This window comes from Dipteris shenzhenensis, chromosome 14, assembly GCF_047967505.1.
Source record: "Dipteris shenzhenensis isolate YYH24624 ecotype China chromosome 14, Dip_SZ_1.0, whole genome shotgun sequence".
Classification (NCBI taxonomy): Eukaryota; Viridiplantae; Streptophyta; class Polypodiopsida; order Gleicheniales; family Dipteridaceae; genus Dipteris; species Dipteris shenzhenensis.
Genome location: NC_141609.1, coordinates 46695787 through 46723373, shown reverse-complemented (window position 1 = coordinate 46723373; position 27587 = coordinate 46695787). Strand labels below are relative to the sequence as shown.

Genomic DNA, 27587 nt, shown 5'->3' with positions numbered 1-27587 from the left:
TCCTCCTGAGCATGCCACTGAGGACTCACAGGATGAGGCAGATGAGGCTGAGGAGCTTGATCCCAATGCCCTTTTTCAGTTGCAAATGCAAAATGCAGTGGGAGTCTTGTCACAGTTGCAGCAGAGTTTTATGGAGATTATGCAAGCTCCTCCTGGAAGCAAAAAGACATCCAGGCAGAAGCATAAGAAGAATCACAGGCACGCTCCCTCATACGAACAGCCACCAGTGATGCCCTCGGTTATCACTGGAATGGGCAATGCCAATTAACTTTCACTCAATGAATCAAGGACAGCAAGTTTTTCCACATACCATGCTGCATCTAGGGTATATTGGAGGGGGTTCGATGTTCCAAGCAATGGTGGGACAGCCCACGGTAGGGCTTGTAATGCCACGCAACAGCATATGATGAGTGTGCCCCCTGCTAATGCCAACATGATGTATGCAAATCTTGGGACTTAGATATGCCACAAATGCAAGGAGTGGGACCCGGAATGTTTAACCCCACCATGGGCACTTGTGGTATGGCTCAAAATGCAGGATCAATGGTGACTCCGCCATTTTTACAGCCCCCCGTTTTTGATAATCTTACCCCCAAAGGCAAGCTGAAAGATTAAAAGGAGGAAGGGGCAACTGTGAAGTTTGAAACTTTCAATGGGATGGAGGAGTTTGAAACTAAAGGCTTTGACATTTGTGCAATAGTTTGATGCCGCCTATTCAGGTGGACATTTCACAGTCTCTTCCAAAGTTCGAAAGGCAGCCACCTTTCTGAAGGGAGATGCACTCCAATGGTGGACCAATTTACTTTTTGCAGGGCAGAGCACCTACCACCTGGGTTGAATTCAAACGAGTGCTCTCAGCCGCATGGTTAACCACCACTTTCGAGGCGGATATTATGGCCGCTTGGTACAAGCTAGATGCGGGGAATTGCAGAAATTTGGAAGAATACAATAAGAAGTTTTCAAAATCCTTGTTGCCAGTGAACTCCTACAGGCATGTACCATTGTCCGAGAAAATTGAAAGGTATTGCTGCGGGCTGCCAAAAAAAATTCGGGACTACTGCACAAAGACAAAGGTCTCCAACATGTCTCGATTAATTGAGAATGCCACTACAGCTTATGTGCTCATGTAAGGGAAGGTTTTTGGGTTCAGAGGTAGCCACCAGGAGATACCAAAGTCAAAGGGCAGCAAGCTGGAATCCCCCAAGAAATAGAGTGGTGGCATACGTGAGAAAGAAATGTTGGATGTCATATATGCTCTTTCGACCTGGAAGCATTATCTTTTAGGTGTTTATTTTTATGTTCAGACCGATCACCAATCCTCGCAGTGACTTTCTCACCTAGAGAAAGCTGCCTGAAAAGCACATGAGGTGGGCCAACTTTCTTTCTATGTTTCATTTCCAGATTGTGCATGTGCCTGGAAAGAAGAATGTTGTTGCAGACACACTTTCCCGAAAGCCCACCGCATATGCAGTGTCTATTAAGCCGCAAGTTTCAGCCGCTACCACCATTGCGTATCATGATGAGCTTGATGCCATGAAGGATCAATATGCCAATGATGCTGATTTTGCACGGATTTATGATCAGTTAGTCGAGGGCCAGAGACATGAGCACTATACTTTCAAGGAGGGTTTTCTGATGATGCATGGCAAATTGTGTCACGCACCAGTTAAGGCCAAAAGTTTTGACCAAGAGTCATGCCCCACCTTATGCAGGACACAAAGGCATTTATGCCACCGTCAAAGCTGTGGAGCATTATTTCTTTTGGCCGACATTGAGGCGGGATGTCAAGGCATATGTCAGGACATGCATCACCTGCCAGAAGGTGAAATATGACAAACAGAAGCTGGCTGGACTGCTGCAGCCTTTACCCATTTCCGACCGACCCTGGCAAAGCATTGCCATGGATTTCATCTTCGATCGTCCACACACATCATCGGACATGATGAGATATGGACCATTATTTGCACTTTATTCCCATACGGAAGAAGATTACAGCAGACCACATGGCGAGACTTTTTACGTCTCATGTGTTCAAACATCACGGGATGGCTCAATCGATTATCAGTGATTGAAACCCGCGGATGACAAGTCTTTTCTGGAGAGGTATCTTTGAGAATATGGGTACCACGCTGAACTTTTCATCCTCTTTCCATCCTGAATCTGATGGACAGTCAGAAGAAGCCAACTCCACTGCTCTTGATCTTCTCAAGTGTTATGTTTTGGACCAGCAATCCAAATGGGAGCAATTTCTACCACTTGTTGAGTTTGCGTACAACGACATTGTACATTCATCTACAAGGAAAGCACCCTTCGAGATTGTGGCAGGAGAACAGAAGGTACCTCCCATTCTGCATACGAAAGAAGATTTTTGAAGTGGACAGATTTGTGGAAAGCCTGGATGTTGCCTATCATCACGTCAAAACAACCCTCCAGAAAAGCCAGGAGAAGCACAAACAGGCAGCAGATAAACATCGCTGCAAGCTGCTCTTGAAAGAGGGCAATTGGGTGCTGCTGCGTTTCCAGAAAGCGCGACTCAGGAAGATGAAAGGCAAGGACAAAGTGTACACAAAGCTGAAGATGAGGCATTATGGTCCTTTCCAGGTTTCTGAAAGGATAGCTTACAGGCTGTGAAGCTACCTGAAAATTGGACGATACACAATGCCTTTCATGTGAGTTTACTAAAGCCTTTCCATGGCGATGTGCATGCTGACCTGCTTCATGAGGATCAGCCCGATGGTTGAAGAGTAGGATGAAATCTTGGTTCCGAAACAGATTTTGGCACATATGGAAAGAAAAGTAAGAGGTAGAGTTTCCCATCGCTACCTGGTGAAGTTCAAGAACAATCCTGCACTGGATGTGAAGTGGAGGGAGGAGGGTGATTTGGTAGAGTTTTGCTGCTCTACCTGAATACATTTCAGCTTCAGCCCACTGCAATGCAGGCTCCTACGGGTTCAGCAAAGCAGAGATCTGGAGCATTGCCTGGTGCTCGAGCAGAGAGTAGCACCTCAACTTCCTTGATACAGACTGCTCACAGATTTGGAGATCGCCTAGTGACACCGATTGTCTCACCCGAGATGCTGCTTGCTGACAGTATATCTACCCTAAGGTCTTCATGATGAGTGTTGGCGACACTCCACAGAGCGGATGCATTGATGTATGGATGGACTCTCGAGCTCTCCTAGCCCATATTATCATTGCAAGTTGTATCTTACAGATGATGTATATTCTGGTATGGGCTATTTTTGCCTATTTTCTTTATTTTTCCTGTAAGTTTTCAGCAGCATCTTGGCTGGTTTGCTGTTTTAAGAGGAGGGTATGTCATGGGGACGTGAAAAGTCTATTGTAACTCATGAAAAGTCTATTGTAAGTCAACCCGGGGTTAACTATGGTTAAGTCAAGTAATACTTTGGCCGTGAGGGACTGGCTAGAGGAAGTGCAGACTTCCTAAAGTTCCTAGGGGCGAATTCTAGGTGTACCCACTAGGTCCTAGGGGCAAGGCAAAGGCATTTAAGAGGGGTTTTAAAGTTGGGCGGTATGGTGGTTAGGACTTTAATGAAGGGCCAAATGGCATGCATGTGAATGCATGTGCTCCCCTCAAGAGCCTTGAGGCTACCTTGAGCACATTTTATATGTTGGTCTGGATGCCTTGATGCTTTCAATTGATTCAAGACAGAAGTGAATGCCTAAGATTGCCTTGCCAGTTGGATCCTGGTGGTGCACTGTGGAATAGATGCCCAGAAGACAGTCAGAGGAATTGCAAGAGGAACAGTGCAGGGGTGAGCCCTTGGTGTAAAGCATTTTTCCATTCAGAAGAATTAAATAAATACCGAAAGGGGTTCCAAGGCATTTGGGGCCACTGAGTGTCTTGTGTACTGTTTTCTTTGAGCAGGGGCATTCTAGCCTCCACACAGTTGTTTTTCAGTTTATTTCTACGTGAATTTAAGTAAAGGAAGAGTTTGGCATGATGCATTGTGGCTGTGTTTAAGGCATTAGACAGTTTAGCAGAGGTTCACTGCCCTTTAGTTTCTTGAAGGCCGGTTACAATGGTTCCATTGCCGGGATAGTCACCAACTTTCGACAAAGGTGAGCCCTGGTAGTGCTGGGTGAAGGAAACCTTCATTACATTTTTGCTACAGCCATCAATTCAACAAGCATGTCACACTGTGGAATAGATGCCCAGAAGACAGTAAGAGGAATTGCAAGAGGAACAATGCAGGGGTGAGCCCCTGGTGTAAAGCATTTTTCCATTCAAAAGAATTAAAAAAATACCGAAAGGGGCACCAAGGCATTTGGGACCAGTGGGTGTCTTGTGTACTGTTTTCTTTGAGCAGGGGCATTCTAGCCTCCATACAGTTGTTTTTCAGTTTATTTCATAGTGAATTTAAGTAAAGGAAGTGTTTGGCATAATGCATTGTGGCTGTATTTGAGGCATTTGACAGTTAAGCAAAGGTTCACTGGCCCTTAGTTTCCTTTAGGCCGGTTACACTAGCTCTTTGAAAGTGATTGGTGCCAACCGTTGCCCTGCAATCACAGTCATTATGAAACCCTTGTAGCTTCTACACAAAAGCCTAGCAATCCAAGCCGAATCCATCTGTTGACCAATTACGGAGAGTTCACTACCCCAACAGCATTCTTGATGTCCTGTGGCCTTAGCTCAACTCCTTACCATGAGATGGCTCCAGATCTTCATCTTCTTGAGGGGATAATTTGTTCCGTCGAGCTTTCCCGAGTCCCCAAACGTTTGGGAATTGGATGGGAAGTTTGTTGGCCATGACAAGGATGTAAAAGGCATAGGAGCGGGAGTCGGAAGACAGAAATCTGCTCGTGAAAACGGGGTTGCCTCTTTCTCATGGAGGGGCTCCTTCTTTCACTGCTGAGGGGTATCACAACTTACAAGAGTCGCTGATGAGGCTCTGATACCATCTCAGAATTTCAGGCGCTGAAATGTGCACCTGTGCACAGTGGAAAACGCAGACAACTCTCTCCAATACACACCATCAAATTTGAATCCACAAACTGTAAATGAAACAGAGACATAGAGCAGCCACCAAAATATACTCAGTTTAGGTCACCACAAGAGTACCCGAACTGCTTTAGGGTGAAGTCACAAGCATCCAGCAGAGTGTTGGGCAAAATACACTCAAGGGAGACTGTGCAGAGCTAAGGTACCTCCTCAAAATCGTTTTTCCAGCCCTTTCCTTTCCGTACTTGCAGGCGCCAGTCCTATTTATCCGGCTGCACCATATTAATACGGGTCCAATAATCCACTGGGTATAAATTCTTCTGTGCATTAATTTGAATGTAGAGAGAAGGGTCCTCCAGTAGATCTGCCATGCATGCCTTTGGAAGGGCTTCAATGGGATCCAGATTGTTCTTTTTTCTACTTCCTGTGGTAAAGAACCAGGACTTCTTTATCTATCATCAGCCAGCTTGCTTTTACTTGATGCACCCTACGTCCTTCCTGTAGAGCCAATGTACGTTCTCTAATTCTTGACTATTAGCAATGGTCCACAATACCTAAGAGACAACTTTGGACATTTATCCATTCTAAGCGTTTGTGAAGATTCTCGCATTTAGCATGTCAATAGACTTTCTCCCTTCACCTTTCTAAAGTGTGCATTTTCATAGCTTCTTGCTTTAGCTATCTTAAGCATTTGATCCACATCTTCGAGAAAATCCTTAGCTGCCTGGATCCAAGCATGGATTAAAGCCTATTGCAAAATGTTCGGCATTATTATATCCAAATACTAAAATGGGTGGATACTCTTCCCAATTAGTTTGCCTTATGGCAGTAGCATATCCTACTACTATGACTTGACTTAACCCCTTAAGTTTGACCATCACTCTGTAGTGATATGCCGTACTAATATTTAGAGCAGTAACCTCTTAAAAACTGCCCTGCAAAAATGACCGTCAAACTTCATTCAGCGACTGCCACCCTTATTTTAACAAATTAATTCAGATGCTAACCTTTGGTTAAGCTTCCCCTCTCTTTTACCTTCCACCCCTCCCTCCTCCTCCTCGCCGAGGCTAAGAGCACCCAAAACACACTCTACCGCATACAAGTTGCTTTTGTAAAAGCAAGTCGTCTCATATGATAACACGTGTACGTTCTAGAGTTTACATTTGGGAATATCCTTTCAAACTCGGTCTTCTAGCTAGCACTTTACAATCTTTGTGAAAAATGTTGGTGTACTTTCGACACGAAGAAACCCTGCAATTGTTTGTCCCCTTATGAAGCTACGAACAAGTGATTTGAAATTTCAGACGACAAGGTTGCATAGGCTATTCCAGCACGGAAGAAGCTATCGTAATATGGGAATGTCATGTCGCCTGGCTTGTCTAATGCATGCCAAAAGTCTTTTGACGGCTTGGATCAAGAATGAAGACAGAGTTTGCGATCGTCTGGGTAGCTTAATACAAAGTTCCGAGCAAGAGGTACCAGGGACGTGGACGAGGGCATGCAAGCGATTGAGGTGACGCCCGCCTGTGGGGTAGATGAAAGCGAAGGTGCAAGCGCATGCACACAGCGACCTTGCTTAACGTTCCAAACGATCAAGCTCTCCAAAGCTCCTGCGACCAAGAGCTTCCCAGAATGATCATAGCATACATTGGCATCCACGGAGGCCACCAAGCCAAACACGGCCTTGTGCTCGTAGCGCAGGTAAGCTTTCACCATTGCAGCTTCAAGGGCTCCTTCAACTGAATCCAAAAACCTTGGCTTAGGTCCATATAATAAATCGCCTCTCTAATCTAATCTTAGTCTCTTCTAAGCCACTTAAGTTCGAGTTTTAGTCAGGTTTCACACATAGCTTGGGGATTATTGGAGGCCTTTTTTATAAAACTGGTTAGGGCTTTGACTTCCATGAGTTCGAGATCCTTCAGATCAAGACTTTGGAGTTCTCCTTTCCAAGGATTAGATTAGTGCAAACCCATCCTGGACTATGTGTGTAAAGGAATACCACCAGGATAGGAATAATCACCCATCGTGTCCGAACGGATGTGAAACGGGCCTAGTAGAGGGAGAGAGAGAGATTTACACTTTTACAAGCTTCACAAAATAGCTACAAAAAGATTGGTAAACTAGAAATATGTTGGGCATCTACATGAGGTAGTACATCGTTGTCTTCATTTAAGTTTATAGTAGTAGCTTAAAAAGCATGAACCTTATAAAGCCCAATTTGACTACAAGGCTAGGCCATAACAAGAAGCACATGGCAATATCGTACACAAAGTGAAACAATTGGCAAACCAGTCATCACGACATGAGATGGCCACATTGGATTGATAATGCCAAGTCAGATTGCCCTTCAATTCCTATAAAAGAATCACTCTCTTGCATTTCCGCCTAAGCATCTAGTTTGTAGTGCCCTCTTGCCTCTTCTTCTCTTGAGCTTGTAGCTCCCACTCCTTCTTGATGAGCCCTTCATGCCTCTCCCTATCTCTGGAACAATCCCAATATTTAGTCAAAAGTGGATCATTTAGCTTTTTATAAGTGACTCATTAAAAAGGCTAGGAGAGTAGCCTTTTTAGATAACAATATTGTCAAAAGTTGGTGAAAAGAGATAGGAGACATAGTGGACATCAACATCAATCCATCTTTTAGTGCAAGAATTTGCAACAAGCAAAGTTTCAAGAACCAAGTCATGTATACATAAATTAGAAGCAGGTTGACTAACCTATCACCATCCTAATGTTAGCAATTGGTAGATAGGCTTCATAGACAGTCCACAATGGCTATTTAAGCTGCTCACATATGCATGCATAACACAAAGCTTGGTAGTGCTATTTAAAAAATTTCTTGCCATCATGAATCTATTATTCCTTATCTAAACAAGCTTCATTTAGCTAAGTCAAATAAACTATTAACATGGATTTCTTTCATCTCCTTTCTATAAAATAAATATAATTTAAATAGTCAATCACCAAATGTTTCCAATACTTAAGAAAGTATGTAGATGCAATAGGTTTGTTAGAAAGCTTGATACCTTTCTCAATTAACATTAACCCATAGAGGATTAGTATGAAGAATACTTACAACAAAAAGGGCTCCAACATTGGTTAAAATAAAGAATAGACTATGGACAAATAAATCAATACAAAAAGGGCTTCAAAGTTGGTTAAATATAGAATAGATTAACTTGGGCAAATAAATCAATATAATCTAATGTTCTTTTAAGTGAAGTGCCTTAACCCAACAAGCACCTTAACTATTGAGAGACTTATATTTTGTACATTGTTTAGTATTTATCAATAAATAAGATCCTACAAACTAAAATATTGAGAGACTTACTATGATGATATTTTGTATATTGTATAGAATTTGTCAATGAATAAGATCCTATGTAGTAAGCCAAAGATTAATTGAACTTGCATGACTAGTGAACATACAAAAACTAAAATGAGGATGAGTTACATCTGATGTACATGAAGGAGTATTAGCACAAAGTGGAATTTCCTTTCAAACAAACTTATGAAGGCCATATGACCAACAACTTAAAGATAAACAATATCTAATAGATTATATAACACATTGAAGGAATAGTTTAAAAGTGGGGTATAGCAAGAGTCCTTACTAGCCATAGAAGAAGCAACTTCTTTAGTTGGGGCTAGGGCAATAAGTTGTCATCTAATTCCTCTCATTTAATCATTAAATAGTAGGAAGCATGGAAGTCCAAAAATGGGTATAACGATCCATTTCTCCATAACTCATATATGAAGGGTAATCATTCTGATTGTATCTAACTACAACCTTAAGCATAGTGTAGGTAGGCCACTAGCCTAGATTTCTAGATTGCACAGTTTGCAATAGTAGCACAGGCTTGTAATTTGCAACATAGCTATAGCCTGCAAAGGCAATTCCAAAGTACAATACCATAGGCTAGATGTGTTAGCTTTTTGTGTGATTTGTGCACATATATTTGAAGGCTCCAAACCTATAATTTATGCCAAGATTGCAGCATTGCACTCTAGCTAGTAGCCCCGAATAGCCAGATCAGAGTACAATGTGATGTGTTCATACGAAGAGTTGCATCCACCATGCTAGCTCAGATCTACAGATTGTGCCGCCACAGTCACACCCAAAATCAACTATTAAAGTCATTAAACGTAAGCTCGCAAAGATTTTCAGAAAGCTTTATACAAGTGCCTTCACATTGTCAGTAGCCCCCTTTTTTCTCCATGGGAAGACCCAATAAAGAGGCATGAAAAAGGTAAAGTGTGCTTGTGTGTCAATCTCTTATAAAAACTCGAGCTAGTTAACATGTGGCATCGTACTGGCCCACCAATGCCTTTTGTACGCGGTATTTAGGTTTTCCACCAAGCTAATTTTTTCCTCTTTTTTTTGAAAATGTATATTCTCCCTCTACATTTATTCATTTATTCATTTGATGCCTTTATATTTTAAAAAATCAATAGAAAAAACCACTTACACTATTAAAGAGTTAAGGGTGCACAAGACTGGCCCCTTACCCTAGTTAAAGCCTTGAAGACCTTGCATTAGATATGTTCCTCTCTCCTTTTATTCTTAATGAAACTCTTTTCTTAGAGTTATCTAGCAGTAGATCTTTTCTTTTAGATATACTGTGCCCAGGCTATGTTATATAGTTTTTATTGTTTAGGAAGATACTAATGCATTATATGACAAGTTGGAAAACCTATGAGGATGGGAAAGTTTGTGCATAATTTTCAAATCTAATTAGTTTAAGTTTAGTTATTTCTTACAACCTATATTCACGGTTGTGATTTGGAAGTCCCTAGAATTATAAAGAATAGACTTTCAACTTTTATGAAATAAGACTAAAGGATATGACCCCTAATATTGTTTGAAGCAAGATTGTGGTGCTACAGGAATTTTTACAAGTGTTTATGCTAGCATCACATAGAGAATGTCAATAATTGGAATCATTATTGCACTTCTTGCCCTTAAAGTGATTCATCCATGATAATTTTCATAGCGTTTCTTCCTCACACATGCTTATGGATGACCTACTTGTTCTTAAGACGCTAATCTCCTTGGAAATAGTGCCAAAATGTTGCCACTATTTTTCATTTCTAAGTTTTGAGGTTTTGGTCACCTGCAAATATGTTTAGTTGCTCGTTGTAGCAAAGTGATCACACTTGTGCCATGGGGCATCGAGTCGTATGTTGGTTAGAAATGTAGGCTAATGTGTGCAAAGCAGTTCTTGCATTAGCTTTGCTAAACAAGTTGTCCATGAAGGTTGATGGAGGTTTTCAACTCTTTCGAGAGTTTTAAGGGTTGTAGGGTTCACGCAAAAGGTTTCAAAGTTCAAAAAGGGGATAGGCTTGAGAAATGAGAGAGCGAGTCTCTTTCATGGATTAAATGGCATCAGGGTTGAGGAGTCTAATCTAAGAGTTTCAAGGTTGCAAGGGTGGATTCAGAGCGGGAGAGAAGGATTGTGGAGATAAGGGTGGGAGTAGATATGAGAATTGTACAGAAGAAAGTATTTGGCCTATTTGACATGTTAGTATTATTATCTATAACACTCTTTTAATGGAAATGTCTATTCTGAGTTAAACCAAAGTTGGTTTATGCTTCTCGTTTTGAGTTCTTTAGAAAAGCGATCTAATCTATCTCTAACAATAGTCTTCTAACCCATATAGCTTTATATGTTGTACTTTCTCATGTATCATCATGAATATGTGCATATGCTATGCATCTAAAAATTATGAGATGTCCAATCCTTAGTGTTTACCTATTTCATGCCTCAAAGGGATCATTCCTTGATCAGTTATGTAACTTGTCGAGCAAATACTTTGTTATATCAATGGATTCTATCCAATATTCGTATAGTAAAATGCTTTTCATTGAGCCTTGCTCTAGAACTTTTTGTTAAAACTCTGTTTGCTCTTTTTGTAAATGCATTATGTTGAGGAGTATTTGCATAACTGCCTTCTTATTTCATGATTCTTGCCAAATAATGAATATCTAGTTGTCCTCTTCCATTTGGCCTTAGTACCTTGACTTTTCTTCTTGTCTGGTTCTCAACCATGGCTTTCGGTTCTTTGAATCTGTCAAAGACTTCAAACTTTTATTTGATAAAGTACATCCAATACTATTTGTTCTAGTCATCAATAAAGTTAAAAGAATATAATGCACCATGGATGCTTCTAGTCTATGCACAACCCAATACATATATCAAGTCAAGAGCATCTTTCGCTCTAGTTGCACCTCTGCCAAAGAAGGCTTCTGTTTGTTTGCCAAAGTCACATGCTTAACAAACTTTTGCAAGAATTCCAGTCCTAGAATTTCATTGCCATCGTTTATTTTTTACCAACATCAAGCTTTTGGAAAGTGGCATAGGCTGTTTTTCACCCAACATTGCATGCAAATTTGGTATCGAGGCTATCATTCTGAATAATCTACCTTCTTTCATTGCTTTTCCAAAAAGTTTACATGATTTTGATTTGTCTCTAATCATGCATTCATCTCCATCAAGATTACTCTATGCTTCTTCTCTGTCTTTTGTCTAACTAATGAGAGATTCTTACTAAGCTTTGGAAAATCAAGTGCATCCTCTATCAATCCATTCTTACCTATAAAATTGTCCACGGGTACTTTGTCTTTTCCTTGAATAGGATTCAGTGTATCATCAGCATTATAGTTTGCATTCTTTGATCCTTTCATTTGTGAACCATTCTTTATGACCTATCATGTAGGATGATGTTCCATTGTCAATATACCGTGGGTCTTGGTCTTTATCTTTCACATTCTTAACATGTAATTTCCTTCACCTTTTGATTATGTAATCAGGTGCATTTCTATTTCACCTTCCAAACTCTCCATTGCAATGTACACATTCTCATGTTATATCCGTAACCTTGCTCTTGCTAATTGGCAATTATGACTGTGACTTTGATTTTGTCCATGAGAATTTCCTCTTTTTTTGAAATTTTGTTTGTTATTGTTGTACATACTTGTTAATCATATTGCTTCTTTCTATAATGTCTTACATAATGACAATAATTTTATATTGTATGCTTGATATATTTCTTAATGATTTTCCTCTACATTGAAAATTTCCTTTGTTTAAAGAAATACTTCTGTTTTGATAGTTACCACTTGAAAGGTGATTGCCTTGATTTCTATTTTGTTGATAATTCATAGAGGAAAGTCTCTCTTCATCTATTTATTCTTCAACAAATTAATCAATTCGTTGATGTTCTTTGTAAATAAAGGAATATATCTTAGTGAAGATTTTCCTTCCAACACAAATTCCCTGAGGTTATTAATTTGAGTGCCCCCTTTTCAAGTAATCATGGATTCTTGCCAAAGATTAATTCTGCTCATTACTACACCTCGATTGTGGTTCTTGTCATCTCTCTCTAACCTTTCCACCTCATCTCAATCTTGTGCTAAGTGTCTCCCCACAGATTATGAGCTCTCTCTTTTGATCTCTCACTAGCCTTTCCACCTCATCTCAATCTAGTGCAACACATCTCCCCATATACTATGATCTCTCTCTTCTAATCTCTCTATATCTTTTCTACCCTATCTTAGTCTTGTGCCAACCATTTCCAAACACACTATGACCTTTCGTATCAACGTTGAAGCATTGATATGAAACTCTCTCTCTTCTAATCTCTCTCCAACCTTTCCACCTCATCTTAGTCTTGTACCAAGCATCTTCCCATACTATGACCTTTCAATGTTGAAAGCACAAATAATATCTTCATCTTCAAAGGCTTTTGTTGGAATAGAGTAAAGAACTAGCTGATCAAGTTTGGAGCCATAAATTTCCTAGGATGCTCCGATTGCAAATGATGTTTCATTATTTCCCAATCTAGCCAAAGAGATTTCCAAAGATCATTGGAAGTAGATCTAGTAGGTTCTTGATAGAAAAGGCTACCCATTGTGGGTAATCTTTCCATCTCAAAAACCTTTTAGGTCTGATGTAGTTAAATTCATGAAAAGAAGTTGGGAATTGATTTCTTCAAGTTTATCAAGCATGTGGAGGATCTATTTGGCTGCTAGTCTCTAAGCAGCTTGCTCAGTATTAACCATGTGAGCATGGATCTCAGTTTTAATCTGATTAATTATGATGCCTCATAAAAAGTCATCATACAATCAACGACCATGTTGAGATTCTCTTCAGTGTTCCTAGGTGTCAGCTAAGTATTGTCTACAAATAAGCTCACTCCCATCTAGTAATGTAATGCCTCTTAACTACCCAGCTGTCACTTTATCATCAATCAGAAATAGGACAACTCTGTTTAGTAGAGCATTTCAACTTAATGCTTCAGACAATGCGCCCGTGAGGCATACCCTTGGTGTTAGCATTTGAGAACAACAATGAGATATAACATATAAAAAAAATGTGAAATCCCATGTCCTTGTGTGATTGCTTCACAAATCAAAAAGCTACGAAAAATCCCTTAAACGGCGGCATCATGGATCATCATGGATGGCAACCCTAGCTCTTTCTTGCATGGAAGTGTTGGGGGGGATGCAAAAAAGGTGCTAGTCTGGTAAGAGAATCTTTAGGTGGTGCTTGTAGGTGCTGCAAAGCAGACCTTCCCTTATCATGCTTTTATTTCTGTCACGGGTCTCCGCCTAGAACAAAATGCCCAAATGGCAACATTCATGATTATTTTCTCCCACTTGCCTCCAACCATGTGCATCAACCCCATTATTGTCAATTGAAATGGAGTTTCCTCCATTTGGGTCTCTAATACCTTCACCAAACGATAACCTCCTCCTCAATCAGTAGGCATGCCGTCTCACTATTTTCTTCCACCTTTTCTTTCTTACCCCATCCAAAAGGGCATACTCTTCATAGTTAAGTCATATAATGGTGAAGCCTTAAAGCGTGGATCCTCCAATAGGAAAAGCACAAGCCTAGGAAAGACCCAACCTCATGACATTCCTTAAGTTTGGCCATTCTAGGAAAAGCTTCAACTTATCTAGATCCATCTTTAATTCTCCCTCAGATACAATATGACCAAGAAAACGAATTTCTAAGGGGGAAAAGATTGTCTAGAAATCTAGCAAGGGTTGCGCATGAGATGGAGCGCACAAAAACTTGTGTGCTCCATCATATCTCATGCACAACCGTTCCTATATTTCTAGACAATGTCATATTGCCGCCTCCTTGTACAATATTTGGCTTTCCTCCTCCTCAGCCTAGAAAAGCCTGTCGTCTATTAAACTAAAATCAGTCCCTTATTCTCCTGAACTTTGGTCTCTCTCTCCTAGTTTCAAGCCTTCTATCCTTGCTCCTCTTTTCTCCAGAGGTTGTCTATTCAGCAGATTGAACAAAATTTGGTTCCCCAACTTGGCTGCAATGCTAAGGTGATGAAATCCTTCAATAACATCAATAACCTCCTACATACATCCTCACATGTTCTTCTTTGCTCTTGGACAAAAAATGATTTCACCTTCACACACAAGTCATGCAAAAACCATTGGTGTGCTCACCAACACTGTCTCAATCTTTGCCTGAAATTTTCCCACTCCATGAGAATCTCCCTCTCAAACTCTGGAGATAGGAGTTGCTTTTTAAATACTTCCCATGTCTCTACCATTTTTCCTTCCTGTTCCAAACCTGCTGCCACAAGGTGGCTGAATGCTCAAACAAAGTTCAACTTTGCCTTTTTTATGACTCACATCGCACAAAATAGTTGTTTAGATTCCTCATCCAACTAGAAAGGACTTGCCGGTTATGATCCCGTCTGTGGCAATCATTTACAAACAGCTTGGTATACGTCAAGGAATTGTTTGTTTGGTTTTGAAAGCTGAGAGTTGAAAAAGCAGAAGGCATTGTTTACATTCAGCAATGAAAGCACATATGAGGTCTTTACACACATAGAATGCACAAGTGGTCATTCCTATGCAAAACTTTTAGTCACTTTCCTTACAGAAACTCGACTGGCGTCTACAAACAATGTGAGGCCGGCTAGCAGACTTAGAACCCAACCTCGAATCCCTAAAAAGGTCTCCCCCACACCTAAGGTCAAAACTTCAACCTAGTAACTCATGTGTTCCATACCACCCAAGGAGTGCCATCGTTGGGTTGTCCAACTGATTCCTAACATTAAACTCATGCATCCTACTTAGGACTGTCCTAAATGAGGCGACTAGATGCCTAGCTAGGTAGCTTGGGTGCTAGCACATGGTAAGGGCTTTCCCAGGTTAGTCCATAGGTTATACTTAACAGCAGACATGGTATGCATTACAGGTAGAGCTAGGATCTTTGAACTGTCAAGTTTTGGGCTCTTGTGGGAAGCCTATGATCACGCAGTGAGTTGAGCAGCCATGCCCTACCTGTTATGGAGTGATCAGATAGCCTGTGTACAGGAAGTGAAGGAGCAGAAGGATTGCAAGCTTAAAAAATGCATGCTTAATGTGTTAAATTTTAAGCCACACTTGAAACTGGCTATCACGGAGCCTATGGTTGCTTGGTGAGACAGGCAGCCATGTTCTTCCTGTTTTAGCTGATGCAGAGGATTGATGAATCAACTGAATAAGAAGATGACAAGCTGAACACATGCCAAGGGACTTGGTGATTACCTCTTAGTGTAGGTTAGCAGCGCTGTATCAATTCAGAAGGCATATCAAGTCATTCAAAAGGTGGACCCTGCATGACCTGTACAAAGTGGTTTGGTAAATGTTCTCCTGATTGCATTCTTTTTTGAGAAATTTCATTGTTACTGGACACTCAACATGTGAATCAGGAACCTATGATTGAGTGTACGATGAAGCAGCCTTTTGCAGAAGGCTGGTCTGCAGTTTCCCTTTCTCAACTTCAGCATTTTTGTCAGAAAGCTTATGAACAGGGCAGCCCTTCCCCCATTCGAACATATGTGGTGCCTTGCAGCTACACCGCTGCCTGCAATTGTGCAGAAGTTGTCATTACACTGCAGGTTTAGGACCTCAGACCACTTGAACTCGTTACAAGAGTAAGCTCATGGCTCTGATTTCCAAAATTGAACAAAATAACTTCAATAGAAATGGAGCACACTAATGGCTCAGCAAGCCCAATCTCTGTAAAGAGGAATGGTTCGGAACACTTGAGCTGGAAGTTTGCACTATTAACCTTATTTTCAGGGCTGATGAGGGGTTCGACGAAGTAGAAATCTTAAATCTTAGAGTCACTCCAAACTGCTCCAATCTCTCAATGCTGCCCTTTGTATTACCTGTCACCCATACAACAGGTATGTAGGAACCGGCGAGCATCCATGTATAAAGCTGTCCTTTGTATTACCTGATAGGCAAATCTCAACGCTGCCCTTTGTATTACCTGTCACCTATACAACAGGTATGTAGGGACAGGCGAGCATCCATGTATAAAGCTTCTGATGTGAGATTTTGCTTTGATATTGATCATGATATCCATGCTACAACCCCCAAGATGGTATCTCAATGCGTAGAAGGCAGATGATATGCAGGGTAGGAGTCAGTTCTCACAATGTAGAAGGTGAACCTGGCCGATGGAGGAATACTAGCCAAGAAGAGAGGATCTGCAAGCTATGTACAAGAGAGTTGGTAGAGGATGAAGCACACATAAATGCTTTATTGCAGCAACTATGAGCACATTAGAATGAAATTTGGCATCCCGAACTAGCACCCTCGCTACAATATTTTTGAATTGTCTCCCAAGCAAATTGGGAGCTAAATTAAAAACATGTGGGAGCACCCAAAAAGATCATTGAAAACTTTGGAATTAAAACTACATAGTGTGGATATTTCACTGAATTCATAATTTGTCATAAGTCATGCAGCTATTTCAACCTCCACAGGAGATAAGCATGCTCAGCTTTATGTAGTTTGTCCATTAAGTCCTCTTGGTTCTCCAGAGGATCATAGAAGAACATTTCATTTCATCTCTCTTGTTTGTCTCCACACCCCCCCAAAAGTTTACCAGGAGATGTTCTAAAATTTAACAGCTTCTTTAAAGAATACACTGTCTTTAAAAATCAGATAACAAGAATCCCCACATCTAATATATACAATTTCATGAGGTAACTTGGAGATCTAAGAATCTGGAGTGTCCCAGTCAAAATTGGGCTGAGCAAACACTTCATACTCCAATGGTCCACTCAGGAAATTCTCAACTGAGCCCAAGCTCTCAACAGCTGTAAAATCAAATGCATCCTTCGGAGGGGAGATAAGCTTTTCAATCCCATACTTGGTACAAACTAGCAAAACAACTGCTAAAGTGCACAAAAACTGTAGCCTCTCTCGATCCCCTCTGACATAGAAGAAATATAGCATCGCAAGAAGGTACAGAATGATGCATATCTTCATAACCCTGAGCACTGTGCCCATCAGTTTTCCATCATTAGTTGCCGGAAAACCACGAAGTCTGTACATGAAAAGGAAATTGTACTTGTCTACGATATATCTATAACCAAAGTATAGTGCTGCTATGGGCACAATCACTGGTACAAAGGATGAATAGATGAGAGCCATAGCAAATATAGTCAAATTAAATGCATAATACTGGGCATAGTCAAACGCTTGTGTCTGCCAACTAACATTTCTTGCCAAGGGGTACACAGATAAATCCTGTCCATCAACATCTATACCCATGGAACCTCCAACTTGTGGTGTCACAGGTTCCACGCTTGGGAAGTTGAAAGAGCCATCTGGTAGCAGCTCCTCCTGCAAACTTTCCTCTGCAATTATGGTGTGATCCAGTGAAAGGATTCCAGAGTCATGATCTAGCCCACCATCCCGTCCCTTCAACTGCTGTATTTTGCGCTTAATCCATGGAATTGGAGACAGCAAATCATAGGAAATGCCTAAGAAGGAGCTAGTGATTAGAAATGCTGTAGCTGATAGGCACGAGTTGGCAAGAAATGACGAACTCATATATTGTTCTATATCCTTACAATCAGCACCCTCCTCATAACAGCGCCTCATTCGCAGTAGTAAAGCCTCGAGGGAAGTCTCCAACAGGCCCCTAAGAAAGATCAAATTTACCAGAAAAAATAATACTGTCTTCACAAGGGCTGCACGTTGCTCCCCTGACAATGTTAAGTGGCTCTCAAAACTGGATAAATACGCTAACGCTGCAGGGATCACTATATACATACTGAGAAAAATAAGGACATTCGGTAAGAACTGCAGTATGACAGCTGCTGCCCAACTGGAACTTTGTACCCAAGCTAACCAGATTTGAACATGATCCATGGCTTCTGGGTTTATCAATCTCCCGACATTGTGAAGGGCAGTGAAAGCTGCGAGTGGGGAACTGCAAAAGAAGAGCAAAAAGAGCAGACAAGCATTCACAGCAACTCGTCGAATGATCCTGGACAAACTACTGCTGCCTAAATGGTGCCAATAGATATCTCGAGCAGGTGGTGCCCTTTCTACCTTCCAGCAGCTTCTAGCCAGGTCTATTTCTGTCACAAAAGTTATAAACCTTTCTGACTGAGACTTAACATCTTGTAATGCTCTGCTTGCAGTATGCAAATCCTTGAACACAATGAAGGCAATGCCTGCGCCTGGTGCTCTGCCTTCCCTGTATGGCATCAATTTACTTTCGATATCTGTACAGTCTGCTTGAAGTTTAGACATGGCATCCTCTTCAGTACATCCCCCACATGCCAAGAACCTGAACCAGCACTGCTTCAATATTGATTTCCATAAATGCCAACCCTCCCTCAACCCCGCAAACCTGCTCCTCCGTGCCCCTGCCAAATCCACAAAACCGTTTGCATCCTCTTTGTAATCCACGAAAAGCTCTGCTTCTCCGAAAGTAAGAAGTCTTCTCCGGGCCTGTGCTTGCAACCATGACAGCTGCTTTCTTTTTTTTACCAAATTCTTCTCGAGACATCTAAAAGAAGACAGATCTGGGGGCACAACAACACGATATATTTTGCCAGGGTAGTGGTGTTCGAAGTACTCTTGTAGTGGTCTCGTGTTTGCTGCTAACGTCCTAGGAATCCCATGAATCATAAGTGTAAATGCAGCAATACAGTCTGTAGTTACCTCTCCATGAAATCGTGTGGATACAAGTCTTTCATCCAAAGCTCGTATACACAGATGCATCACTCCCACCACTGCAACCATGAACAAAAAATGGCCCCATAATAGGGAAGAACCCTTTTCTACATGTATAACTGTGGACCTGGTAAATTGGTCTTGAAGTGGAACTGTACCGCCATACAAATTCAAAGGAAGAAGCAAGAGCAATGCGAGCAATGCTATAGTCAGGAAGCCTACGAAGCTAAAGCCCTCCACAGCCAGATACTGTGATGCATTTGCCCCACAGAGGCGCGCTACTTGCTGGCCCGTTGCATGCCAAACAGCCAAAAGCTTGGCTGCCAAGCTGGCAGGACCAGGCAACTGATGATCACTTCGAAGCTTCACGACCAGGAAAAGCAGCATACAACAAAATGCTCCAATTATCGATATATTTATCAAGTATTGTATATTGCCATACCAATTCTCGGGAGGCTGCCAGTCTCCTCCTCCTCGATCTTCTTCTTGTTGGGTCGATCCAACAAACGAGAACGCTATTCCTGACATAGCTGCAGAGGATGCTCTAGAGTCGAGTGCAATCATAGCTATTTCTGTGAAAACAACGAGTTTTTACCCCTAAGGATCTCGGGTTTTACACCGGAACCAGTCACCCATGTTATCCCACCATAGGAATAATCAAAAGCACCAAATTCCTCAGAAGCACAGAGCTTTACGAATAGATATTGAATTGTTCGCTGGTGCGAAATATAAGTTAACCTTCCTGACTTAAAATCTGCAGGGATGTCTTGCACCGAACTTCCTAAATCCGAATCCTGCTGCTCCGTTCTCTTCCAATGTCAACCAGTGAGTAAATCGGATTCGAGAAACAGATTTCCCCTGCGAGTTCGAGTCAAATGAAGGGCGAGTTCCACTTGACTTTTAGGCGTCAAATTAACGTGTTGAACTTTCGTTAACTTGTGTTTAAGTCACGTTAAAGGTGGAATTTCCAAAGAAAATTCAACCACAACAAATAGTGCACAACTGCGCATGGCCCCACTCGCTTTTGTTTAAAATTTTTATTATGGTAGGTAACCTTCATCGCTTTTCAATAAGAAAATCTATATTTGAAAGTTTTGTAGCTTTTCTCTCACTTATTAATTTAGTGGAAGCTCGAGATTTCTACCTTTCCGTCACTTATTAATAGAGTTAGTTGCCAATCTTTTTGTACTCTTCAACGAAGTTTTTGCCCACGAAGTATCTGCTCGAGGTACTTTGCTCTCGTTTGATTATGTGTTTTTCTTTATATCCACGAAAAGCATGTTCGTGAATCCAGAGCTGAAGTTCTCCATAGCAGCGTCCATGATCTACTCGTTATCTTGTCCAAGCTCCCCTTGATTATAAAAATTAGCTGCCTTGCGCAAAAAACCAACCACCTCGCAGATGGGCTAATTAAGCACATCATACAAAAAATCTTAGATGGAAATGAATTAGTCATCAACGAACAGTTTACTCGTGCGATGGTGCAAACGCTCCTTGATAAATATGGCAAAGGAATATCCACGTACTGCATGACAATCCTATACTTTGCATTCAATGTTGACATCAAGGATCTCACAATTAGACAAAAAAGAAGTAGATAACATACAGAGAGAGACGTATATGATGTGGAGGTAGGTCAATGGCCGGTAACTATTGAAAAAGTGACGTACAAGGTGGACCCACAATTCGATGAAGAACATTACGAAAAGGTAGAAACCATCTTCCCGGCACCAACAAAGATGAAAGTTGAAGGTAAAGTAGAGTTTACATAATTGTCTACTATCTTGCTTTCAGAACACCATGAAATTACACTAACACTTTTCTCCACTGTATCCACAAACCTTGCAGACACAAACCAAAGTGCCAAAATTGAAAAGGAGACTTCGGTAATGACTTTTATCTATTGCATCACTTGTCTTGACAACGGAAAGAAATACATTGGCCAAACTCAGACGCCATAAAGTGACTACAACAGCACAAGACTAACCCACCAACTAAAATGCTCAATGATGTACGCAGGTACGCCCCATTTGAAAGCCACTTCAAGATGGACATACTAGCATCAACTCGAAGCAAAAAAGAAGCAAATATCTTGGAGCGCCAGCACATTCTACACCTAGGATAGTCTCATTTAATAATAAAATAAAAAACGCGACAAAAAAAAAGCACAATTCGCAGTGCTTATGATTACACCTCACTATCTGCCTACCGCTGTAAAAAGGAACTAGATTCGCTGTAGGCAGACAGTGAGGCATAATCAAGAAGACTGCCAAATGTAATGAATTTATTTTTTTGCCAGTTTTTTGTTTATTGTTAAATGACACTGGTGCAAAAATGAGCACTGATTTTCCTCTGTAGTTTTTTGAATTTTAATATAGGTGAACCATAACCAAAAGAGCCAAAAGTGTTGAAAAGGAGTAACAAAAAGCAGTCGAAAATTTTTTATACATGATTTGAAAAGGAGTAACCAAAACGTATAGTTGTGATGAAGTTGCCTCGAAAAATCAAGCTAGATTGGAGCAAAAAAAAGAATGCAATTAAATAAGTCTCCTTCGCTTTAAGTAGTAATACTTCCTAAGACTTGTTGGGTTTCCTTTTATGTTATTGTAACCCCTTGAGATCGTTGTTGTTCCTAGGCATAGAATGTGCTGGCGCTCCAAGATATTTGCCTCAATTTTGCTTTGAGTTGATGCTAGTATGTCCATCTTGAAGTGCCTTTCAAATGGTGCGTACTTGTGTACATCATTGAGCATTTTAGTTGGTGGGTTAGCCTTGTGTTGTTGTAGTCGCTTTACGGTGTCCGTAGTTTGGCCAATGTATTTCTTTCCGTTGTTAAGACAAGTGATGCAGTAGATAAAATTCATTACTGAAGTCTCCTTATCGCTGCTGGCACTTTGGTCTATCTCTGCAATGTTTGTGGATACAGTGGATAAAAGTGTTAGTGTAATTTCATGGTATTCTCAAAGCAAGCTAGTAGACAATTATGTAAACTCTAGTTTACCTTTAGCTTTCATCTTTGTTGGTGCTGGGAAGATAGTTTCTGCCTTCTCGTAATGTTCTTCAGCAAATTTTGGGTCCACCTTGTATGTCACTTTTTCAATAGTTACTGACCATTGACTTGCCTCCACATTGTATACGTCTCTCAATTGATGAAGTATGTTATCCACTTCTTTTTTGTCTAATTGGGTGAGCTCTTTGATGTCGACATTAAATGCAAATTATAGGAGTGTCATGTAATACATGGATATTCCTTTGCCATATTTATCAAGGAGCATCTGCACCATCAAACAAGTCAATTGTTCGTTGACTGATTTGTTTCCATCTGAGAGTTTCTATATGATGTACTTAATTAGCCCATCTGTGAGGTTGTTGGACCCTTTTGGTTTGTTTACCAAGATCTAGGTTACTCTTGTCATTAGTGGATGATATTCTTCATGAGAATGGAATCTGTATATGTATTCTATTGGTAGTACTCCTACTATGTTAGCTCTTCGCATTTGTTTGTCGTTGAAGAATATCTTCAATTTTATGTCATGCAAGATACAAAGATTCCGACGAGTAGTCACTCGAGATAGCATGACATACGTAAGTCCTAGAGCGAACGACTGCCGTATCTTGATTAATGCCTTTCCTTGCAGTGTTGCACCTTGTGACTTGTGGCCAGTCATGGCGTATGTGAGTGTAATTGGAAATGTCATTTTGTGGTACCATGTTCCATTTAGCACCTTTCATTTGTGCTTTGAGCATCTAAGGATTATACACTCTCTTGTCGAGGAGATGATGCCATGAATCCTTAGTAATGTGGATGTTTTTTCTTCCCACTCCAGCCTTTGAATAGCTGCTATTGCTCCATTGGCCGCCTCGATCATCAAGTTGATATTCTCTGTTAGCATGATTTTTGCCCCAATCGCCACATGTGGAACTTCGTGGAAATCTAGGTCCATGATCCAATCTTGTAATTCATCAAGGTCGGTGGAATTCAACATGACTTGGACTGGTATGATGTCGAAGCCCACGAATCATGATGTTAATATTGCGTTGTTAAATCGATGTACATCCTGTCTGTGAGTGCATAAAATAGTTGTCTTTGTGTCGATGAATGTTGCTGCCTCCTCTTCTGTGATCATGAGGCCACCGAGGTATCGTTGGATCTGGTCTTCTGTTGGTGGTGTTGTGCGAATGATGTTTAAGAAGGTATCGAAATCTGGTTCTTTGAGGCATGCATATAGATAGTGAAATCTTCCCATTCTCCAGAAGGGTTAATTACTAATGTGGCATTTGCGATAATAGTCCTTTGTAGCGACTCTACATTTGCATACTGGTGGCAGTCGTGGCATGTCGTAAAAAAGAATTACCTTCTTGGATTGGAACGGGTCTAGTATACTATTGTTGCAAACCCCACATAATTGTCGAACCACTAGGTTCATCATTTGGGATGTCATCATAGATATCTCCTCGATGATGATTGTGTCTACTGCGAGTAAAGCAGAGTAGCGTTCATCTAAATTGGCAAGTGTACTATGAAACATATCGTTCTTCTTTGGAAGGGCGAATTTATGATGGATTGTTGTTGCCAGGTGGCTCAAGCATAGTGCTGCAACACCAGTTGTTGTAGACAGAACTATGGATTTTTTGTGCAAAACGTGATTGTATGTAATGTACTTGATCATGAATGTCTTACCTGAGCTTAAAGTTCCACAAACAATTTGTAGCCCCGCTTCTGTCTGAAGATGTTTTTGTAGATAGCACTTTGATCTTCTGTAAGCCTACTATTTTCCATGCCGTTAAATTCTTCTAGTAGTTGCAAAATCCTTATTCGGCTCCTCTCGATTGTGTTGTCACTTCCATCCTCGCAAATGGTCAGAGAAGTATCATCCATGGCTTTGCATAGGCCTCTTTTGCAAGATCATGTTGGTTATTGTTTCCTTGTCTCATTGACAAGCATATGAATCTTATAGTAATTCAAGACAAGTGTATTGATCCCCTGCTTTGTTTGGCCATGCATGTGACATTCCAAAAAGTATGATCTTGTTTGATTGGATGTCGAGAGCAACTCATTCTCATTCCTGAAGGGGACCTTCTTAAGCAATTAGTTGAAGAAGAAGCCCTCAAAGTGATGGGCGGGATGGTAATTGGTGAAGCGCACGAATTGTGTGCTAGGATATACATAGTTGCCGAATAAATCCTTCATCATTGTATGTGTTGTCTCGCGCCTTCATTCCTTTTGCTTCGTGAAGGATTTCCAATACTGTTGAAATGTGATGTGCTCTAGTTCGGCTGGACGCGCACAGTAAGTGTCGATTGGATGCATTGTTGCGACACAATAGTTTCGCAAGTATCTTTGATGAAGCTCTGGAGGAGATGTGTCAATCAAGTACATAGCTTCGCTGCGATGGAATGTTGGTACTTGCAAACATGCCAATGTTGCCTGAGTCGGTGATGTGATTTTGACAAGATGTATGCTGAGATCATCTTTAGCTTCAATGGATCTAGCATCTCAAGACCGAGTCCCTTGGCATCTTTGACATTTAGGTTTAGTCTGCCTACCGGTTCTGTTTTCATTGCATACTTCAACAAATAGTACGATAGACCGGTATTTGTGATTCTTTGAATATTCATGTCCTTGCCATAATAATAGAATTGCAGCATGATATGGTACAACATTTTGGTGCTTTTGATTTGGGTGGTAATACAACCATCGATGTGTCTTTGGATCTATTGAAGACTTTGTGTGTGGATGGTCATCAAATGGGAAGCCATACTTCAATACTTGCATTTGCTTGAAATCTGTGGATCACGCTTGCAAGAATTGTTGCAATTATGTATCTACTTTCTCTACACCAGCCTTCGTAGTTTTATCTATGAGGAAGCATGCGAAAGCTGTGGAACCCGATCTTCTTCATATGGAACGTGGGCGTCTATTTCATTTGTCACTTGCTTGACATCATCATCATGGAGTTGTAGCATAATGTGCGCATAAAGTGATCCACAATTTTGCATTTCATACGTAATCAAGTAATGATTGACTCTTCCATAAGAGCCCAACTTGGATGGAGCTCCTGCGAATGCTCCCACCCCTCCCCCGCTCCCGTCTACCCCCCCCTCGTGCTGCACGGCCCCCTCTCCCCTCCCCCTCCTCTCTCTCCACTGCCTCCCAGCTCGCAGCTGCCTGTCGCGCCCCTTCGTCCCCCTGTCCTCCTTCTCCGCCTGCCATCCCCCCCTCTCCTTCCTTCTCCGCCCCTCCGTCCTCTCCCTGCCTCCCCCCCCCTCGCGTTGCGCTACCACCCCCTGCCCCTTCCACCCCCTCCCCGCTATTGCGCAATGCTGCCACCCCCCCCTTCCCCTCCCTCCTCGCCTTTCTTCCCTGCCCCCTCTCGCGCTATGCTGCCACACCCCCCTTCTCCTCCCTCCTCTTCCCCGCCCTGCGCTGCGCTGCCCCCCCCTCCCTCCTCCTTTCCTTCCCCCTTCGCCATTCACTCCCTCTCCACCACCTCTCCTCCCCCCGCTTCCTCGTACTTCTCCATCCCTCCCTCTTTCCTGCCCCACCTCCGTCCCACTCCCCCCTCCCTCACCTCTGCCATTTCCTTCCCCCGCCTTTTGGAGCTTTCGCAGTTTGTCGGTGTGGTATGGCGGCCGTGAGCCCAGAACTGGTGGCCCAGACGGACCCCCCCCTCCATCAGCCTACCGCATAACACTGATAGAGCGTCAGGTCTCCTTGGTGAAGCAGGCCGCCACGAACTTCTCCCAGACGTCCGTTTATGGGAGATTCATTGGCTATGCCCCTTCACGAGCAGACATTAGGGACTGGTTGCAGTCCACCCTCTACCTTGAGGACAGCCACATTGAGGAGGTCGCACTCATGGGATGTGGTATCTTCTGGCTCAAGCTCTCCTCAGCACAGGCTACGAGCGATATGGTCAGACGGTCCCCTACTTCTGTGGGTGGGAAGATCATCCTTATGGTCCCATGGTATAGGGGTTTCAGTGTAGCGGACTTCAATGCCCACTTCCGCATTCCTCGCCATCCAGTTACCCTCATTTTCCCAGGCCTCGCAATAGAGCTTCGCCCGATCATCAAGGACCTGGGGGTGCACTTTGGCTGGCTCATGCAGGACACCTTCGTTGATGCGACGACAGCCCAAGGGGTGCCACGTGTCAAAGTGGCAGTCCTAGATCTGCAGAGTATCCCCTTGGAGTTCAAGATTGAGACGGACATAGGTGTGGTGACACAGCGCATTATGGTCACTAGTCGCCCAGATCAGTGTCTGAGATGCCACGGCTTCGGGCATCAGGCGTGCTCCTGCCCTCGCTTCACGAGGACAGAACCTCAGATGGCCCCCATCCAGGCAACTGAGGATCCCCCCCGCCAGGCATCGACACCCCCTCCCGAAGGGGAAGGCTGGACTGAGGTCAAAAGAAAACGGAAAGGAAACAAAACAGGACCAAAAAGGCCTTCCGATCTACAGCAAGAGACCCCTGTGGTCACCAATCAGCAGCAGCTTGGTAAGTGGAAGGAGAAAGGGAAGGAGAAGATCAGCCAGCCTCCCCCTCATCCTTCACCCTACCCCCCCCCCTCCCCCCTCCTCCTCGGTCCCCATACCTCCCCCCCCTCCAGGATCCCCCCTAGCACCTTTGGTTTCAGCCCCCCTCTCTCCCTCGAGCATGATCCCGAGGGAACCCCCCCTTCCGCCTGCGCCACCTGCAGCCCCAAAGCTAGCACAGACCTCCTCCGCGCCTATCCCTCCTGGCCCGGTGGAGGGGAGAGGCCCTTCCCCGCAGATGGCCAGCACCACTCCAGCTTGTTTGACATCCAGCACCCCTCCTTCTAGTTCACACTCCTCATCCTCGTCCCCACACCCAAGGGCAGCTCCTAGAGCTCTACCTTTGGAGTTTTACCGAGCAGGACCTTGGGATTTTTTGGATGCAGCAGGTATTGGCTCCTTCCCTGCATGCCTAGACATCAACATCTTCTTCCTCCGAAAGGGGGCGGAGGGTAAGGTGTCCGTCCTTGCCCCCATGATGGTCCTAGCTATTCCTTCACTATCACCAGTGACGGGAATGAGCAATGGACGAATGAAAATGTTTGGGAGAAGATTCAAGATCAGTCCTAGGAGCAGGTGCAGGACTCAGGTGCAGGACTGGCAGAGCAGCGGAGCTTCTTCAGCAGTAGTGGAAGGAGGGTGATGTTCGTCTGAGATGGCGCCACAGCGCCAAACGATTCCACATTTTGGTCATCATTTGACCACCTCAAGTGGATCTACGCGGAAGGGCTCCACCCTTGGAGGACCTCAAAGGTAGCGGGCTTCTACAATATTTCCCTGGTGGAGGCTTCGAGTTGGTTAGAGAGAGCTTACCACCATGGGACAAAGGGCCTATCCCCTCTGTTGAAGGTTTTAGAGGATGGGTCCGATGATCCGGCCTCTCCTTCGAAACCCTTACAGAAGCGCCTTTGTCTGCACACTGGACATCCTCCGACCACCTCGACATCGACCGCAAGCAGACAGCTGTTTGTGGCCCATCTCCCCTCTTCATGAGTATACGCATTATCTCTTGGAACATCAACGGATTCCACTCATCAGGAACCCACGGCCCCGGGAAGATGGTGCTCAGACAAGAGCTCC

General features: G+C 42.6%; 2 protein-coding genes across 6 annotated transcripts in view; both read right to left on the bottom strand.

The window, feature by feature from the left end:
• Window positions 1-6702, bottom strand: part of LOC147894726 (transducin family protein / WD-40 repeat family protein) — a 71827-nt gene extending 65125 nt beyond the window's left edge. For all 5 annotated transcript variants that reach the window (XM_087384933.1, XM_087384935.1, XM_087384931.1 and 2 more), the window contains exon 1: window positions 6443-6702. In XM_087384933.1, coding sequence (XP_087241059.1) covers window positions 6443-6679 — 237 coding nt within the window. In that variant the 5' untranslated portion in view covers window positions 6680-6702. The remainder of the gene's footprint in view (window positions 1-6442) is intronic.
• Window positions 6703-16714: 10012 nt separating this feature from the next.
• LOC147894725 (early-responsive to dehydration stress protein (ERD4)) lies at window positions 16715-19937 on the bottom strand. Its single transcript, XM_087385200.1, has one exon. It carries the CDS (start codon window positions 19529-19531, stop codon window positions 16994-16996), a length of 2538 nt encoding a protein of 845 aa, XP_087241326.1. The 5' UTR covers window positions 19532-19937; the 3' UTR covers window positions 16715-16993.
• Between the last annotated feature and the right edge of the window lie 7650 nt (window positions 19938-27587).

Coding starts and splice junctions, on each gene's coding strand:
- LOC147894725 (XM_087385200.1), bottom strand. CDS start 19,531: ATGATTGCACTCGACTCTAGAGCATCCTCTGCAGCTATGTCAGGAATA.